Source organism: Schistocerca serialis, chromosome 11 (genome assembly GCF_023864345.2).
Source record: "Schistocerca serialis cubense isolate TAMUIC-IGC-003099 chromosome 11, iqSchSeri2.2, whole genome shotgun sequence".
Lineage (NCBI taxonomy): Eukaryota > Metazoa > Arthropoda > Insecta > Orthoptera > Acrididae > Schistocerca > Schistocerca serialis.
The window spans coordinates 204226586-204244956 of NC_064648.1; the positions used below are offsets into that span (position 1 = coordinate 204226586).

At 37.3% G+C, this 18371-nt stretch overlaps 1 protein-coding gene across 1 annotated transcript in view; it reads right to left on the reverse strand.

Moving 5' to 3' along the window:
- Window positions 1-18371, reverse strand: part of LOC126426655 (vitellogenin receptor-like) — a 155988-nt gene that overhangs the window by 78726 nt on the left and 58891 nt on the right. The window contains exons 14-17 of the mRNA XM_050088541.1: window positions 14739-14910; window positions 8938-9136; window positions 4561-4755; window positions 438-558 (exon numbers count right to left, since the gene is read on the reverse strand). Of these exons, the coding sequence (XP_049944498.1) occupies window positions 438-558; window positions 4561-4755; window positions 8938-9136; window positions 14739-14910 (687 nt within the window). The remainder of the gene's footprint in view (window positions 1-437; window positions 559-4560; window positions 4756-8937; window positions 9137-14738; window positions 14911-18371) is intronic.

Here is an 18371-nt window from a genome sequence, read left to right on the forward strand (position 1 = left end):
ATATGGAGATTAGTGACTTTCATAATGTTACATTCCATCTTAGATTTTCCATTTTAAGAAAATAGTTCTACTGAAAAATTTTTAAAGTTAAATCTATGAGAATTGTTCTTTCACTTCTCAGATATAAAGTAATGTATTGGGGGATGAAAGTTTCTACAGAAATACCCTACAAGAATAGGAAATGCACGATTAACAAAAACTTGGCTCTAGCTACTAGAATTGCTAGCTCAGAAGTACACTGAGAAAATATGTTTCTATGGCACTCAGTGTGAAAAAGTGAACTTGATAAGGTAAAACCAAATTTATGCAGACTGTCTGCACAAGTGAAGCACTACACACTAAGGTAGTTTAAATTACAGCTTGAAGCTGTCAGTAATATCACTGACATTTAAAATCACAGGTGTAACCACAAGTTGCCTTTTAACTTTAAATCTCACCTCTGCATGAATGCTGATCAAAACCAAGTTCTTTGTCCACGGGGCAGGCACATGTGTACGATGAGTTAGGGGCCAGCATACAAATATCACTGCAGCCAGCATCTTTGCAGGGATTCTCCATCTGGAAACAAGTTCCCAGTTACAGGTCACACTTCACAATGTTTCAGCATTACTGTGATTAGGTTACATTTGCTAAATTGCAGTAATCACCTAAGGTAATTATTTTCAGTAAGGTAAAGGTCTATGTTGTTCACACAATGATAAGCATGTATGTGTGAGAAGAGACCATCCCTTGCTTCATATTTTTATAAATTAACTTCTTGCTGCAATGTAATTTTTTTACTTTGCAGATGCATTCCACCTTTCACATTTAAGCCACTGCCTTATTTTTATGGCACTATCTTTTAAATAAAGCCCACTTGCAACAGGTGAATACGTAATCACTAGCGTGAATACATGTATATTCCCAGCAAGCTTTCAACACATTTAGGTACCATTTGCAACCATTTCATCTGTGTACCAAGTTTTTACAATTTTACAATGTTTACGGAAACAGTCACCCATTGTCTGGAATACCATATGCAATTTAATAGGGCACTTGGCAGCTGTGGAAATTTACCTTAGCTAACCACCTCTGATTTCTGAATATTTGATTTATGTGAACAAAAATTAAAAGGAGCAACAATTCAACTGGCAACAGAATTTCAACAGGTTTCAAGGTCAGTTTTGTACAACATTTGAGGAACTGACTCACAGAAACTTTGTTCTGGGGTGTTTTGAGACTTGGGGGTCAGGGAACAGAGACTGGGCTGTACTTCATAGCTTTTAATTTTTTTTTTTACAATATCAGGAATGAGATTCACTTTTTGGACCTCGGGTGACAAAGTGAAGAGAAACCTGTCACTGTGTGTGTGTGTGTGTGTGTGTGTGTGTGTGTGTGTGTGTGTGTGTAGCAAATTTGGTAATTACTAGAGGAACTAATGGATCAGGTAGATTTAAGTGGAAGATAATCAAGTTAAAAGTGTAGCCAAGAGAACCACAGGCAGATAAGTTAGCTGCCTGACTGAAGGGGTTGAGAAAGATGGTCTGACTACAGTAGATCACAAGCATCAATGTTTCTTGTGCGCATCTTTTGTAAATGTGTGGAGTTAACTAGGAGGGCCTTAATCCAGCAATATATAAAGTGCCCAATACCAGATAAAGTTTATCTGGAACTCAGATTTTTCAAATTTCCTGATAAATGCAGACTGTTTTGGGGAAATCTCAGTTAACTTGTGCAATGTCTAACTACAATAGCTGCAACCAAGTTATATATTTTAAACTTACAACAGGTGTAATTTGTTATTATGGTTGAACTCTACAAACAATTTAAGGAACAGTTTTGTCCTCATAGCTGATATTAACATTAGCTTTGTTAATTCACAAGTCTGGTTTTGAGTTTGTTTACTATCTGAATTAAGTAATCAGACTTTTCCATAAAATAGGGAAGCTCTAGGCTTCTGCTTAAGTGTGACATTGTGGGATCAGATGTCCCACTTCCCCACATTTGACTGAATGTGTGTGCATATTTAGGTAGGTAGCAGCAGCCCACTTTTGAGATGTGTTTTATGGTCAGCCCAGATCAGAGTTAGCAATCGGGGCCTACAAGGGAGGCAAGCCATAAACAGGCACTTTTACTTGCTGGGTGGAGCCTTTTGCTATTTGGTGCCATGGATGAATGGCAGAGAATTATCCCCACACTATCAAATGCTTGCCAGAGTGCAAATTTTTTACATTTCTGCAAATTATTGTTCGTAAAGACTCCTGTACACACATTCTGACTGGAATACATGCACATGTATGTCTCATTTAGATTTTCACATTATAGGCAATACATGGGGTTCAAAGTATGTTATTCCAGTGGGTAACAAATCTTTCAGCAACTTTAGACAAATGAAAATGTCCACCAGAAACAGCTTTTTTTTAATTATGGTTTTAGGGTACAAAACTGCTACAGTCATAAGCACCCATTCTGTGGCTTAGTAAGGCATAAAAACCACATTTTAAACCAGAAGCAATGGGCTCTAAACTAAGGAGGGAAACAAAAGAGGAAATCTGAGAACTGCTATTGAAGTGGGGGTTGTTTTCCCTGAAAAAGAGCTTCAAATGACATCTCACTGACAAACTTGAGGATGCTATCGGCTGAGTGCATGTCAAATGCTGATAGGGAAGATAGATCAGTTTACAGCTGGAAACAAGCGTGTAGGAGATTAAAATAGGGGCACTGAAGTAAAAGGTGTCATCCATGGTTGACACCAGTGGGGAGGATTGTTACTTAATGTCTATTGCTAGAAAGACAGTGCCCTATCTGGAGGGGAGTTAAAATTACCTCCCGACAATGAGGCAAGGAGGAAGAGGTCCAAGCACATGGAAGAGATTTTATGTCTTATTATCAGGATGTGTAGACCAATGTGTGTGTGCGCACGCGTGTGCCATAAAAGAGCCATGCAATGACAAAGTGCTCTGTAGATCGGCAAAGGGCACCTTGTGAACAGTGGGCCAAGGAAGAGAGACTGCAGCCTTTGCCACTTTTATCAGATGCCTCGTTTATGCCGATACCAACATGCCCTGAGAGCCAGAGGAATTCCACAGAGAACCCCCAAGTGCAGCATGTGGAGTCAGTCCTGAATCGGGTGGACCAGATAAAGAACTTTGAGGTTCAGAAGAGAAGTGAGGGAATCCGAGCATGAAATATTGTAGCCGTTTATGTCGATGGATGTACTGGACAGCCTGGAGAACAGCTTAAAGCTCTGCAGTAAAAACTGAACACTAGTTGGGAAGCTTAAATCTAATAGGGGGGGTCATGAACAATATATGCACTCCCAACACCAAATGTGGTCCGAGCTGTCAGTGTAAATAACTGTGGCATCCTCCATTTGTGTGCATAGAGAAGCAAAGGCTTGACACTAAATTACAGGGGGGGGGGGGGTCCTATCCTTGGGAAGCTGGCAAAGGTCTCTCAGAAGGCAAGTCCCATGATTGTGAAGACAAATTGGTGTTGTACCTCTTTGTCAAGAAAGTCTTAGGGAATGGGAAGGAAAGGGAATGGAATGTAGCAGTTGACAGAAGCAACTCCGAGTGGTAGAAAAGCGGAAGGGCAGTCGGCATACCCTAAAACCAAGGAGACAAAGTGGTCAGATGAGCAGACATTGAAGACAGATTACTAGTACAACGACTTAAGGACAGCTTGCCGATTGGCCAGTGGATGTTCACCAGTCCCAGTGTAAAGGCTCTCCATAGGGCTGGTGTGAAAAGCTCTAGAAGCTAAACAACTCATGGTGGTGGGGAGTAGACACCAAAGAATAAACATTCGTGCAGAGGAGTAAAATATGCTTCCATAGTCTAACTGTGAGCGCACTAGGGCACGATATAGGTAGACGAGGACCACTGTCCACTCCCAGGGGGTACCACCCAGAACACAGGGTTTTAAGGGTCTGCAGACAGCTGAAATATATGAAATGTGGGGAGACCAGCACAGTTTTTTTTTGTCAAAAAAGTCCAAAGAATTTGGCAATATCCATGAACGTAAGGTCAAAAGGGCCTAGATCTAGGCAAGGCAGATGAACCTCCATACGAAGCCAAAAATTTACTCAGTCATACTGGGAGAAAATCTGAAGCCAGTTTCAATGTTCTACAAGTGGAGGCAGTCGAGACATCCTTTACGACATCATTGAAGAAGGCTGGTCTGTTGAGAGCTGTAGTAGATTGTAAAATCAACAAAGAAGGAGCTCCGAAGCATTGGGAAGGAGACAATCCATAACTGGATTTATGGCAATAGCAAACAGTACAACTCTGCGCATGGAGCCCTGGGGAACCCAGTTTTCTTATGAAAAACTGGTTTTCACCCACACCTTAAATGTGTGCTTTGTCCATGAATGAAGCCTGGAAAGAGCTAATCCACATTTAAAGAGCATTGTTTAGTGTGACTTTCAGCAGAAGAAATACAGTGATCAACAAATATTTCAAATACTTTAATTCTTGAACTATGAATTCTACAGATTCTACAGATTGGCTAATAAATTTTTACCAGTCACAGAAACAAGATAAGTAGGATGAAAGGTTTAAGCCTCTACCAGATACTTACCGAGGGATGGAGGGCAGGGTGGTAAATTTTTATTCCGTAAATGTGGCTTCTGAGCGACCGCAACATGACTTTGTAGTTCTTTCCTGTAAACTTGTGACATGAGGCAATCTGCTGGTCTTCCCAGTCCGACCAGTACAGGGTGTTCTCGAAGACTGCGATCGAGAATGGGTGCTTCACAGCTGTTTCCAGAATTACCTGCAAGGTAAAATTATTTTAAATCCAGCAGTACACAGTTCTTATAAGCCACAGCTTAAACAATAGTCTCATGCTTTGTATCATGAGGAAAACGTGATTTTAAAGTATTTTTAACTAACTTACATCTTAACAGATATGTTTTCCACATGTTGGAAATATGGTCCCTCAAGTAACAGTTTTCACACATTTCAGAGTCCTGCTTGGTAAAATGTTTTACACCAGCAAAACTTCACCTAGTCAAATACCCATTTCAGTTTGACATTGTTCTTGTCTACACTCGGCTACGATTTTTTGGTATATTTGCACAGCATATGGTCATATGTGACAAGCCTGTGAGAATCACCATCTCTTTACAACCAACTGTGCCATCTGAGCATACCAGTTATTTTAAGAGTTTGAGCTTACTACCATGTTATCTGGTACCAGTTGCAGAGCAGTGGCAACAAGAATTTTACTTTCAAATTCCATTGAATTATTGGCCACATTCTAAAAATTTAAATTGCCATCAAACTCCTCATTACAGTGTATAATTTTGTTAAAGAAACACGTTACAGTTAGAAACTCTCGAGGCAGTTCAATTGCCTGTACAAAAATACCTGGCCTTTCTCATCCAGCATTTGATAAAGAGCACTTTATGACTTCAAATAGAGCTTGCACACCATTTCAAAATCTCATTGACACTTTTGCAGTCCATAGTAGAAAATATAAGGTATGTGTCTTTCGAGAGGATACATTTTTAATACCACATATGATGCGAATTATTTACACAAATCAATGGTTAGTAAATTTCAGTATTAGCAAAAGTTTTGTAAGATAACTTTTCCACATTACACTTGCAGCACTTAGGATGTATGACAAATGATGCTACTTTATTTTACTCAACTCTACAATTTTACAATATTTAGATTCTGGATTAGAATTTGAGACCAATTTGAAACACACAAAGGATGTATAGGAATGGTATCACTGAAGCCTTGCCATCAGTTGGAAGGATGTGTTTAGGATGCAGTGAGCTTACAAGATGTGAATGAACAGTGGCATTAGATTTGTAATGAGAATTGCTTGTTTATATACCCAAATCTTAGTTATGTTTTATCATTTGATCAAGGTGGCATTTATTAATACTTATTAAATTGTGTTTTGATAAATACAGTCTTTCAAGGTATTGCTAATGGGAGTAAGTTATGTTTCTTTAGAAACTTTATGAAAAATTTTTGCAGTTTAATACTTCTTAAGTGACGACCTTTCAGATTTGTTATCCAACAAACATTAACTGAGAAACCCATTTTATACAGACTGCACAGCCATTATCTGCATACTCTGAATTTATGGGCCTAGAGTGTCCGCCAAGACATTTGCGATGCTGGCAACTTCAGAGGCTTCAGTGACAAAGCCATTACTAAGAAGTTCAGCAAGTTTAACCTCTTAACATAAATCTCATATGTTCTGGTTTATTTTGACAAACTTAAAATCCTGAACACACTCATGCAGCTTAAGAAGAGACCTTTGAAAGATAAAACTGAGCATACATCTCTTTCAGCACTGGTAGTCAAGTATTTCGCTGGTAGAGAGCATCTGGTCTACATCTATAGCATAGCTGTTCAGTTGAGGTCATTATCAATAGATGTCTGCTGTGTGCAGCTTTGACTACTCAATTTGTGCCCTTTTTGACTTATGTAAGTAATGCTTTCAGGAAAGGGTGTCTATAGTGATCCCAAGTTTGAATTTAGTGGCTCAGAAAGTGAAGAATTATGTTATTTCATTGGATACTGAAAGGGATAACAGTGTCAGTTGAGAAGTTGACTTCAGTGGTGCAAGAAACATTCACTGTGCTCCAACCAGTTCAAAGATTTATGTTCACAAGAAATTAAGAAATACAGACTTCATAGCTACACACAAAAATAACTTTCATGGTATTTTAATCAAAGTCCTGTACTGAAGTATATGAAGTATATGAAGTTTGTGGACAAAGTTCTGGAATTTCTTGAACAAATTTTTTCCATACTTTACTGACTGCATGGTCTCTTGAAATACTCTTCCACCACTTATACACCACTCTCAAGTTTCCACTTCCACAAGCAGTCTTGGTACACCTCTTCTTAGATTGCACGAAGTACCAGCTGCAAATTTTTAATGCATCTATTGTTACAAATAATCATCCTTTTGATACTGTTTTCAACTTTGGAAATGAAACAAGTCTGCTGTGGCCTCACCTGGTGAGTATGGAGGATAAGGCAGCACAGTGATTTCGTTTCACGCAGTAGTTGTGCACTAACAGGGATGAATCCGAGTGCAGTATTGTGATGCAAGAGCCACAAATTGTCTCTCCGCATTTGAGGTCATTTCCTGATTTTCTTGTAGGTATCTGAAAATGTCCTGATAGTACCACTGATTAACAGTTCATCCCTGTGGCACGAATTCATGATTAACTGACCCTTTAAAGAAAACTATCAGCATGGCAGACATCTGACCTGACAAGGTTTTTTGGTCTCTAAGAACCTTTCCCAACTCATTAAATCAGATCAGCCTCAACCTTAACACCATAGATCCACATCTGATCAGCAGTTTGTAGTGATTCGAGAATTTCTGCGGGAATTCTAGAACCACTCTCCTTTCTACTGTAACATTGTGAAAGTGTTCGAGTACATACATACTGCACAACATGTTTGTATTTGCAGGTGGGAAAGGAGTTACGAGCACAAGGTAGTTACGTCTAACAGCATCTAGAAGTGTTTGCTACTCATGCCACGAAAGCTGTATTGGAAGAACAAAAGTGATTATGTAGTATTCTTTGCAGTTTTAGTGACTACTATTAAAGAAAAATGAAATTATAGACTCAATTACTTCATGTATTGGACTTTAAAGGGAAGTTGGGTTCATAAATTATGTGGTTACTAAATCAACTTTATTGCAGATTTATTTTATTGAGTGACGCAAGACGAATTGGTTGACTTGTAAACATTTGAATATTGCTGTGAGAAATGGTGAATGTTATTTATGGAAGTTGAAATATATCAGGACTGAACTAAAAGTATTCGAGTACTAAATTATTTCAAAATTAGAGAGTTAATTCCTGTTAACCAGCAGTATTCTTTGGAGAACAAGGTTTTGGTGATCAACTGAGCCAGCAATCCAGAGAAGATTGGATGTGCAGATGTGAGGGGTGAATTTCACAATCCAACTTCATATCATTTCTTATTGTCCACATCATTAGAAGTTATGATTCTCTTAACAAACCTCATTTGTTTGAGCCAAAATCTCTTCACACCTGCAAGGGGAAGGTTTCTCTCATCTTATGAGCCATGGGATGAGCTTTGTGGCAACACCACATTCCAAGATGCTGTGTTAAGATTTTATGACAATGCAACAGATATATTACATTCTTCTGCAATCTCTGAGACAGACTTCTTACCCCTCTAACTGCCTTATCAAAATTTGCAAACTGACAATATTCTACTCAATGTGGCACTGAATAACAGACACACACTTCTGGCACTTCCACATTAAACAGGTGTGCATGGGGATGCAAACTGCATTTTGCTCCAAATTACGATTGTTACAAAATGTAGCATATGAGGCCTGTTCAAAAAATTTTGATAGTGATACTCAAATTTTAAAACACATTTTGAACTTAAAAGTGCCTTTATATGTATGCACAATGTTATTTTATTAATATGATAGAGAGTAACATTCCACATGGGAAAAATATATCTAGAAACAAAGATGTAACTTACCAAATGAAAGCATTGGTATGTTGCTAGACACAAAATTCGAGCTTTCGCAACATTGATAAGTATTCTTTGGAATAATTTGGAAAACTTAAGGCATTATTTGTCTGTGCCCAACCAACAGTGAGACATCAGCCCACTACTTAAGATCAGAGTCCCATCTGTGTGTGTTATGGATATTAGAATGGGACTGTTACTTAGCACTAACACACACCACTTTTCCAATTTTAATCCTCCATTTCCACTGGAGTACAGTGTGCTTTTGAATGTGTGGTCTGTACATAATAACTTCAACAACTGGATTAAATCTCAGTAGCCAAGAAACAAATTTTGTGCTTCCTGACAGTTCATGACCTACCTCTGCTTATTCATCTGTTGTCTGATACATACTTTACCAAGAGCTCTGAGGAAGTCTTCCCAGAGCAGTTTGTTTCAAATGCATTTTCCTACATACCCTGCGATCGCTGCCATCCAAGTTGACGGATTCTATTGACTGCAGCTTGGCATCAACCCAGTACAAGCGCTCGTTGCCAATGTCTATGGTTATCCCGTTGGGCCAGTGCACACCAACCACGAAGGGCTGTGGTGAGGATCCATCCATGCCAGCTGTCGCAATTTTCGGGTTCTTGCCCCAGTCAGACCAGTACATTGACCTGCACAATGTGTGACCATTAGCTTACAGGAAAATAAAGATCATGTTCTTAAAGAGACAATGGCTTACAACAAATACATAGCAAGCTTTTAATCACTTTCTAGCAAAAACTAAGAAAACTAGCACAGTTCAAAATATAAAGCATTACAGTATATGCTACACTCCATGCAATACACATCAGATCAGGAATCACTCCAGCCTCTTCCAGTGGGATTACTACAGTCACCTCTCTTAGAAGCACAAATCCCACAGGATGATTAAAATTGATGATTAAAATTAAAGGCATGTTTTGCTGTTACAGCTACACATGCTTAATTCATCCGAATGACAAGGTGTCTCTCCAGACATTGAACACCTCAAAAGTAGACAGGCAACAGACCTATGAACTAATGTTTCATGATAAAACTTTAATGTATTTAAGAATGAGCAAGCAAATCAACTAGATTCTGAACTAGCTACAGTTTGTACTCCAGAAGGACATCACCGAATATGGTATTTAAAATTCGGTTGACAGCATTTTAGATGATTGACAACATTACACAAATCCTGGTAAATGAATTCATGGCACGTGACATTTTTTGAAGAACTTTAAGCTTATGACTTTCCAAGTTAGCATTAGTAAATGGTTCACTTAATACAGAGGTGTTAAGAGAGGTACTGTTGAAGTCCAACTTGTTTGGAAGTGGGAAATTTAAGGACATACTGGTTCCAGCAAAGAATTTTTTTGAAACTGTAGTGACTGAGGTGGTAGAAGAATTGAAAAGACAAGATTGAAGCAATAGTGTTTGCAGGTCACTATGATCTAAGTGAAACAGGATTTTCAGGAACAGTTGGATGTTTGGGAAGAAACTGTATGGGATGAAATTTATGTAAACAAATGTGAGCTGCTGCTTACAACTAGAAAGCTAGATCAACTATCAGAATAAGGATGGAGGAACAATTTAAGGTGGAAAGGGTGAAGTATTGGAGAAGTGTGACAGGAGGAAAATGGAAGGCATGAGCCATCAGTGTGTGGCAGACAGGCTGAAGCATTCTTGCCAAGTGTTGAAAAGCTGGTGTGGAACAAGGATGTCTCACAAAAGCAAAGACATTATAGAAGCCACTACATCCCAATTTTGACCTATGCATCTGAAATGTGGTTATAGAAGGAAAGGTGAGCAGATTACAGGTGTGTGAAATTGCTTTTCAGAAGCAGGGCAGCAGTGGGAAGAGGATGAAGAATGGAAATATAATGGAAACAGTGAAACAGAAACCCTTGCAGAGGAAGATAGAAACATCACGACTGATATGGTATGGGCACTAAAAATCAAAAACAAGAGTGTTCCAAGGAGTCACATGAAATGGAAATACAAAAGAAACAAAGATGAAGACCATCTACTCCTTGGCTGAAAAGTGTGAAGGAGTGCTGAAATGAAAAGAGATGGGCTGAACCAGAGTGAACACAGTGAGGAAAGGTCTAGATTGTGAGGCTTATGTTCCTAACAGACAGGCTGGAGCTCGAAGTGTAAGGTAAGCAAATTGGGTTACATCACCCATGCTCTTCTGATGAATCTTTTGATAGGGCAAATTACCATTGGCATTTAACAGAATCCACTCTTGTTGCTCACAAATCTTTTCTCTCATACCAAAAAGAAAAATTAAGCTCACTTGTGATGCTTGTGCAATCAGCAGAACAAGTAATTAGTCATCAATAAATGGAGTTTCACTCAAAGACAAACGCAAGAAAAATTCAGCACAGGAAGGAATGCGCACATTCCAGAATCAACAGGAAATTGCAACCAGATCTTGCAAATGCTTCTTAAATTCAGTGGCATCTGGTCTTTAAGTGGTAATTACTGTGATTACAGCATCACAAAATTAGTTTACTTTGTGTCCTTCCATTCTACATTTAATGGACTAATTTTCTGTGTCAATTCTAAGCAAAGAACTCTGCACAGAACGAACCTATGTATCTTTACTTCATTAAGATAACTGTCTAAAAGACAAAGACTTATGTCTTATGCTTTTAAGGAGTTTGTTGTAAAGAATCCTGCAAGATTTGAGAAGAATTCTTATAAAACAGTAAAACACTAGGGGGCAAAAACCACCACTAGCCACACTCTTGAACAAAGTGGAGCAAAGTAAGGTGCCATAATACTTTCTCATTTCCATTGTGAATTTAATGTGCTGGCAGATAAATTTTGAAAATTTATGTCATTTCCACTTTAAAATTCTTACTCCACCAATGAACTTTAATATGGCATGTATGTGGGTGGATGGATGACATTTGTCAAATTTTGTTGTAGGTCAATATTAACAAAAACCCTGTTAAATTGTCCTGTGTTTCCGCAGGGGAAAAATGTCCGATATTCCACGTCATGGCCAGTGTTGCAAATATGATCCAAGGAACATGCAAAAATAATGAAACTACATGAATGTTTAAACTACTACACTAGTTTACATGGGCTATTACTGACTAGATGTAGATTTTTAAACTAGGAGCAGTTTATTCTCATTACCGATGTGACCAAGTAAAGCTTAGATCAATGTGGCTAAAGATGACCAGTATCTTAATAGGTTTTAAGAAGTATTATCAAAACTTTTGCCAATGGGAGTATCTTAACAAGAAATCTCAAATTCTAAAAATTGAGTAAATTTTTAACTACAAAAATTAGGATTAAAGTTGTGGTTTGATTCTATTTTATTGTAGCAATTCTGAAAAGAAAGTTGTTCACAGTTTACACAATATTGGCATGTGGTGAAAATATCTTTATCAGCCCATTAGAGATTCACTTATGACAGGAACTAAATGCACATAAAGATACAAAAGATCTCAGTAAATGGTAACTGTGTGTGATTTTGGAACACTTCTGATGGCACATGATTTTGCTCAACAAAATTTGGGATTTTCCTCCAGTAAGCATTGGAAGTGCTAAGCTTCCTATATCCTATCTACAAATGCAAAAATTCATCAGTAATTTACGTTGTTATAATTTGTAAAATTTAACGATATTTTTATATGTAGGACATTCTCTATTAGTGCAAACGCTTGTGTTTTAGAGATACTTTGGCAGCAAACTGGTTTGAGTTTATCAGGAGACATCTTTACGCCACAAAGTTTCGCAAAGCTACCACCACCCAGACTGCTCAAAGGGTACCTCTTAATAGCCAACAGTATGAGTTTATGAGAAACATCAAGAAAGTCTGCAATTTTGTCATTTTTGAATGCTTGTGACTTTCACTATTCAGGATTTCATTTTTTAGAGCACTCCTTTGGGCCAGGAAAAAAATTTGAATGTGGAGGAAGGTATCATGTGGTGTCCAACTTTAAACTTAAAATATCTGGAGGGGCCAATGTTAAATAGGGAGTATAACTTCCCTCTTCATACACAGCTGCTATTTCACACAGAAGGGATTATTATGTCTTTGCAAGAAGCTAATATTGGAACGTTTAGGTCTAATTTGTTTTGTTTAGCCTAATTTTTAGAAGTCCAATCCTAATTTCTTTATTGGTTGCACACCAATAAAGTTTCACTGCATTTTCAATTCTTAAGAACAAAAATTTTTTGCATCTGCAGAAAAACCAGCAGAATGTGTCACTTGTTTTGCTTTATCATTTGATGTTTCACCACTTCAGTGTTACTACATATTCATTATTCTGCATATCTTTCAGTACTTTATGAAAAGTATTTAAGTAATGCCAACATGTTGCCCACTAATTTCTTGTGTAAAAGGGAAGTTACATTCAGCCTGGTGGTGCCAATTTCAAATTAATGAAATCACTGTGGCAACTGATGCTATAAAACTTTTCAAATTTTACAGTTGTCTTGCAACTTACAGTAAACAGAATGCACTGTTAAGAGGAAAAATACATGAAGGCAAGGTGAAAGAGCAATTTTGAAGGAAGGAAGGGTTGTAGTCCCCACATTTTAGTCTGTACATGTAAGTAAAGCTGAAATATGGGAAAGCTAAAGAAAATCTTTACATGATATTTAAATTCCATCAGAAAGCAAATATTTAAAAAATTTTAAGATACTTTCTTGGAAAGAGGTATTTGAAACAAAGTAGTTTAAGTCTGGTGAGATGAGGGGGCTAGGCTCAGAAGGGTAATAAAGTAATTGAGTCAAAATACAGAAGATATAAAATGCAGCTTGTGAACAGCATTAAAAGCTTTCCTGAAAGTTGCTAAAAAAATTAACATTGTTAAACTCTCCCAAATGTATTTGTCTGGTATATTAATATATGGGAGGAAAACACTGGTAAGCAGTACAAACAAAGAGCAGAAACAGTGGAAAGTGAATCTACTCATTATCTACTATTTAATTTCTCTCGTGTTTTGATGTTCATTATTGATCAATATTTGTACTGTTCAATTATGAGGAACTTTAAAGGTTTATATTCTGGATAAGCCAATTATTCATTGACACTCATTTTCATGTATAAAATAGGTGCGAATAGGAGTGTGTGTCTTAGGGGCACTGTGAGGGAGATGCAACTACATTTTTTGACACAAGGCATCAATGAGCTGCAGTCTAAAAAGTCACATTGAAGCACAAAATTATCCATCTCTGGATAGTGATAAATAAAAGAGTACCTTTTAAGATCACATCAGTATTATTTTTGAAACAGCTTAAATACAATTTTGAATAGAAACTTAAGCAGTGCCAAGGATTATTCGAAAATTTTTAGAGTAATTTATTATTTGTAATTAGCTACAATGAAATATTTTGTTATTTGTGTGGAAATTCATTTTCAATCATGACCTGTGAATCTACTATAAGTCATGAGTATAGCCGTTTCAGGTAAGTTGCCACTATTTCCAGACTATCAAAAATTTTATTAAAGCCTGAATTGCTGGAGTTCATTACTTTTATTAAAATTTCAGCACAAACTAAGATGGTAGAGCACAGTCTAAAAAAAGAGCTAAGCTGAGGTTTTGTACTTGGCAGGTCTAAAAATGCTCACCCAAAAAGTCAGAGCAATTTATTTGGAAGTGCTATGCACATTAGATGCTTTATGGCCTATTACTGCATATCTTGAGGTAATTACAAGTACCATTGCAATGTTTGCACATTGGTTATGGCAACTATCAATTTGTCTATCACTTAACACCCCTTCATGTACAATCTTGTGATCATGAGCTATTGTTTTCATTCATTATTCTAAGAACTACAGTTTATGAAATAAATACTATAGAATACGGCTCAGGGTTACATGGGTAGATCTGATAACTACTGCAGACAAGTAATTGGGGAAAAAATTACTGACAAACTGAGTGAAGTGATTACATGGATTGACACATACTGAGGCATCAGAGTAATTTGGTATTGGAAAGAAGTGTAGGGGGTAATAGAAGGAGACCAAGGCTTGAATACAGTGGAGTATTTTCAAATGGATGAACAGTATATGGAAATGGAGATGAAGATTAAGATTAAGACATGCACAGCACAGGCTGCAATCAAAGCTGCATCAAACCATTATGAATGGGAGTCATTTCCTGCTTTTCAGGACAGGCTTTTAGAAGAGGGTTCTATTCCTTATTAGAAAGTTTAAGTGCTGAACATCTAATAGTATCCTCACTTGCCACACCCTACCAGTGGTGCAGGGTGTATTTGGAACCTTACCCATTCTGTGTCAGGAGAGCTATTCCCCTGGGCTTCCGGACATCCTCATTCACAAGCACAGTGCATTCTGTCCCAGTTTTTGTGCAGACTCCTATGTAGCTCTCTTCACCATCAGTGAAGTAGATGTTGCCTGTTATGAGGTCCAATGCCAGGTCTTCTGGTAGACTCAAACCTGCACATTTTGAACCATGTCAATTTACACTTAGCACACTTCTAACTCTACAATCCACATCAAACTAATTTACAGAAAATCATTCATGACCTAAATAAACCTATCATAGAGCAAAATGACATTTCCCCTCTAATCTCTGCTGAGGCAACAAAAATTTTTTGAAGTAACTGATGACCCCAAACCTTTGGCTCTACACCCAATGATACAAGTCTCACAGCCCTTCATATATTTAACCAAAAATTAATATTTTCCTTTTCAAACTAAAAAAAGGTAATCAAAATGTTCTTTCTTGTTTTTGTAGGCATGTATTATGGAAGAAAGTTTCCTTGAAAATTTCAACACAGGAACACTGATACTGAGTGTTTTGTATTGAGTACTCTTTCACAAATGTAGAAGAGTAAAGTCAATATTTAGATTTCTTGTAAGCAACAATTTTTAATTGCTGTGAAGTAAACACTGACAATGTCAGGGATGTTTCTTTATATAAGAAGTCTAGTTTAGTCTTAACAGAAAGTATATTTGGCAGAGCAAGAAACACAAAGTCTGCAATGAACAGTGAACTGTTCAAGAGCAGGTATCCAAAATTCCCATTACAAACCGAGGACTTTTAGAGGGGAGTGAGTACATAATATTTTGAATAGGAACCCATGTCTGGAAACTTACTGTTTCCTTTTCTAAACAGTTTCAGTTCAGATGAGTAACTCTTCCACTTCTGCTGGAGGATGTTAGACAATTCAGTATAGTTAGATAATTCAACACGAAACTTTAACAGTACTTATGCATTACAACAGTGGCTCAGCATGGTGACCACTCATATCTTAGACATTGCACTTCTGAAGCATGTTTTATGCTCCATTCTACTGATATCTCTTCAGTTTCTAGTGCAACAGCCATAACTAGTACAATCAGATGTTTCCTCCCTGGTTTTTACCAGCTTGTGGTTAGTCAATAGCTGTAAAGTGAAGACTGAGCCAACAAAACACGTGAAGTAAGCATGTCCTTAAGAAAATCCTACCGTAACACACATGGTCAAGCAATTTGACAGTACTGGCAACAGCCTACAAAATTACAGTACATGCAGAGTGAAATCTCTGCCAGCACTTCATGTTAACAGAAAAATCTAAATTCAGGATGCTGTAGATAAACTGAAATCAAGCAATGTTGGAGGGCTTATTAAACTGTAGACCAATTACTACTAGAGTTATTTGGGCAGTGGGTATGGCCAGAGAAGAGAAAGTGCAGACTGGCAATAGCTGCCAAAATGCGACGAATTTTTGATTTTACCAAAAATTTAAGTGTTACCTGAAGGAATTTATTTTGAGTAGTATTTTATGGTATTGAAACACCAAGTGCAGAGGCAAATAGAACACTTTAAATACAGTGCTAGAGAAGAATGTTGAAGATCAGAAGGCTATATCTGAGAACTTGATAAATATTAAATGAGTAATGGTAAAGCAAAAGGCAGTGAAGCATGTGATCAGTCTTCAGACAATATTCCAATGCACACCATAGTGACTGCAAGAATTAGGACAGCACTTAGAAATTTTAAGAAAGTGTTAAAGCATGCAACAAAGCCACCTAAACAAGGAAATGAGTAATGAACGTATGTATAAAAAAATTGAAAAGCAAATAGTACCAGGTCTTTAGTTTTGGCCAAAATATCATTAAACAATTTCACACCAAATTAAATGGGAAGACTGTTCTCTAATGGAGATGGTTAGATGAAGTGTCAGCAGTATTTAACTGAATGAAATGATCGTATGGCATTGTTGGCCGGGAGGCCCCATGCGGGGAAGTTCGGCCGCCGTATTGCAAGTCCTTTTTAGTTGATGCCACTTCGGCGACTTGCAAGTCAATGATGATGAAATTTAACTGAATTGGTTATTGTCCTAACTTTTTAGGCACTATACTATGTAATCATATTAATGGTAACAGCGATGTTTTTAGTATGCAAACTTCATTTCATGTTTGTGAGAGGTTGATTCCTGATTAAGAGTATGTTAAAGCACATCAATACTCCATTAAGTGCACATACTCCATATCCCGATGTCAATTTATGCTGCTTCACACATTTTGGGTCAGTTTCTTACAGTTAGTGGACAAAATACAAAACTTTCTACCTGAATTCTGCAAAATTAATATATAATCAAATTTTTGTTGTATAAATCTTACTTTGGAAGAAAATTTGAACCGTCATGCTCATAGTGGAAGACAACATTGTTTTCACAATTCATATACACCATAGGCAACTAGCACTATATGTAAAAAGCTAAATAAGAACAATGCACTTTGTCCAGATACCCATTATGCTTTGTGTTTCGGCTACACAAAGTTACTTTTCAGCTAATTATGGACCTAAATTTAAGTATAAAGCAAATTAACTACACCTGCTCAAAACACTTAGCTCTAGTAGTAAATGTGTTAGAAGTACTGTTGAACAAGAAACAAAATGGCAGTTATATCAGTCCTTTGTGTCATAGAAATTAGTCTATTTTCTGAACACCATAGCAGAAGGATACACGGCATATTTTGAGGCACTGCTGCATCAAATTCTGAACTGAAAATTCCTCTGAATAAATAGGTCATGAATAGCACCAACCAAATTTGTATGGATCAAATTTTACTTATTTTCCTATTTCAGAAAATATTTACTGATCAGTTTAGCTTATGCTCGATGCCAATGTTTTCCTGGAACAAAGGAATGTAATCTGGGAACAGTGTATTGAAAATAGGGAAGGAAGTTACAGGAACAGTGTATTGAAAATAGGGAAGGAAGTTACAGGAACAGTGTATTGAAAATAGGGAAGGAAGTTACAGGAACAGTGTATTGAAAATAGGGAAGGAAGTTACAGGAACAGTGTATTGAAAATAGGGAAGGAAGTTACAGGAACAGTGTATTGAAAATAGGGAAGGAAGTTACAGGAACAGTGTATTGAAAATAGGGAAGGAAGTTACAGGAACAGTGTATTGAAAATAGGGAAGGAAGTTACAGGAACAGTGTATTGAAAATAGGGAAGGAAGTTACAGGAACAGTGTATTGAAAATAGGGAAGGAAGTTACAGGAACAGTGTATTGAAAATAGGGAAGGAAGTTACAGGAACAGTGTATTGAAAATAGGGAAGGAAGTTACAGGAACAGTGTATTGAAAATAGGGAAGGAAGTTACAGGAACAGTGTATTGAAAATAGGGAAGGAAGTTACAGGAACAGTGTATTGAAAATAGGGAAGGAAGTTACAGGAAAAGTAAGGATTGGTTGGTTAGATAGAACCATACCACAGTCTTATAGGGAAAATAGGTAATGGATTAACTCCCCATCTCATCACTTACTGATTTGTAATTTTTCCCTATTCGTTATACTTTAATTTTTTTACTTCAGTTTCTACACCTACATACATACTCCACAAGCTGCCATACAGTGCATGGCGTAGGATAACCTGAACCAATACAAGCCTTTTCATTTC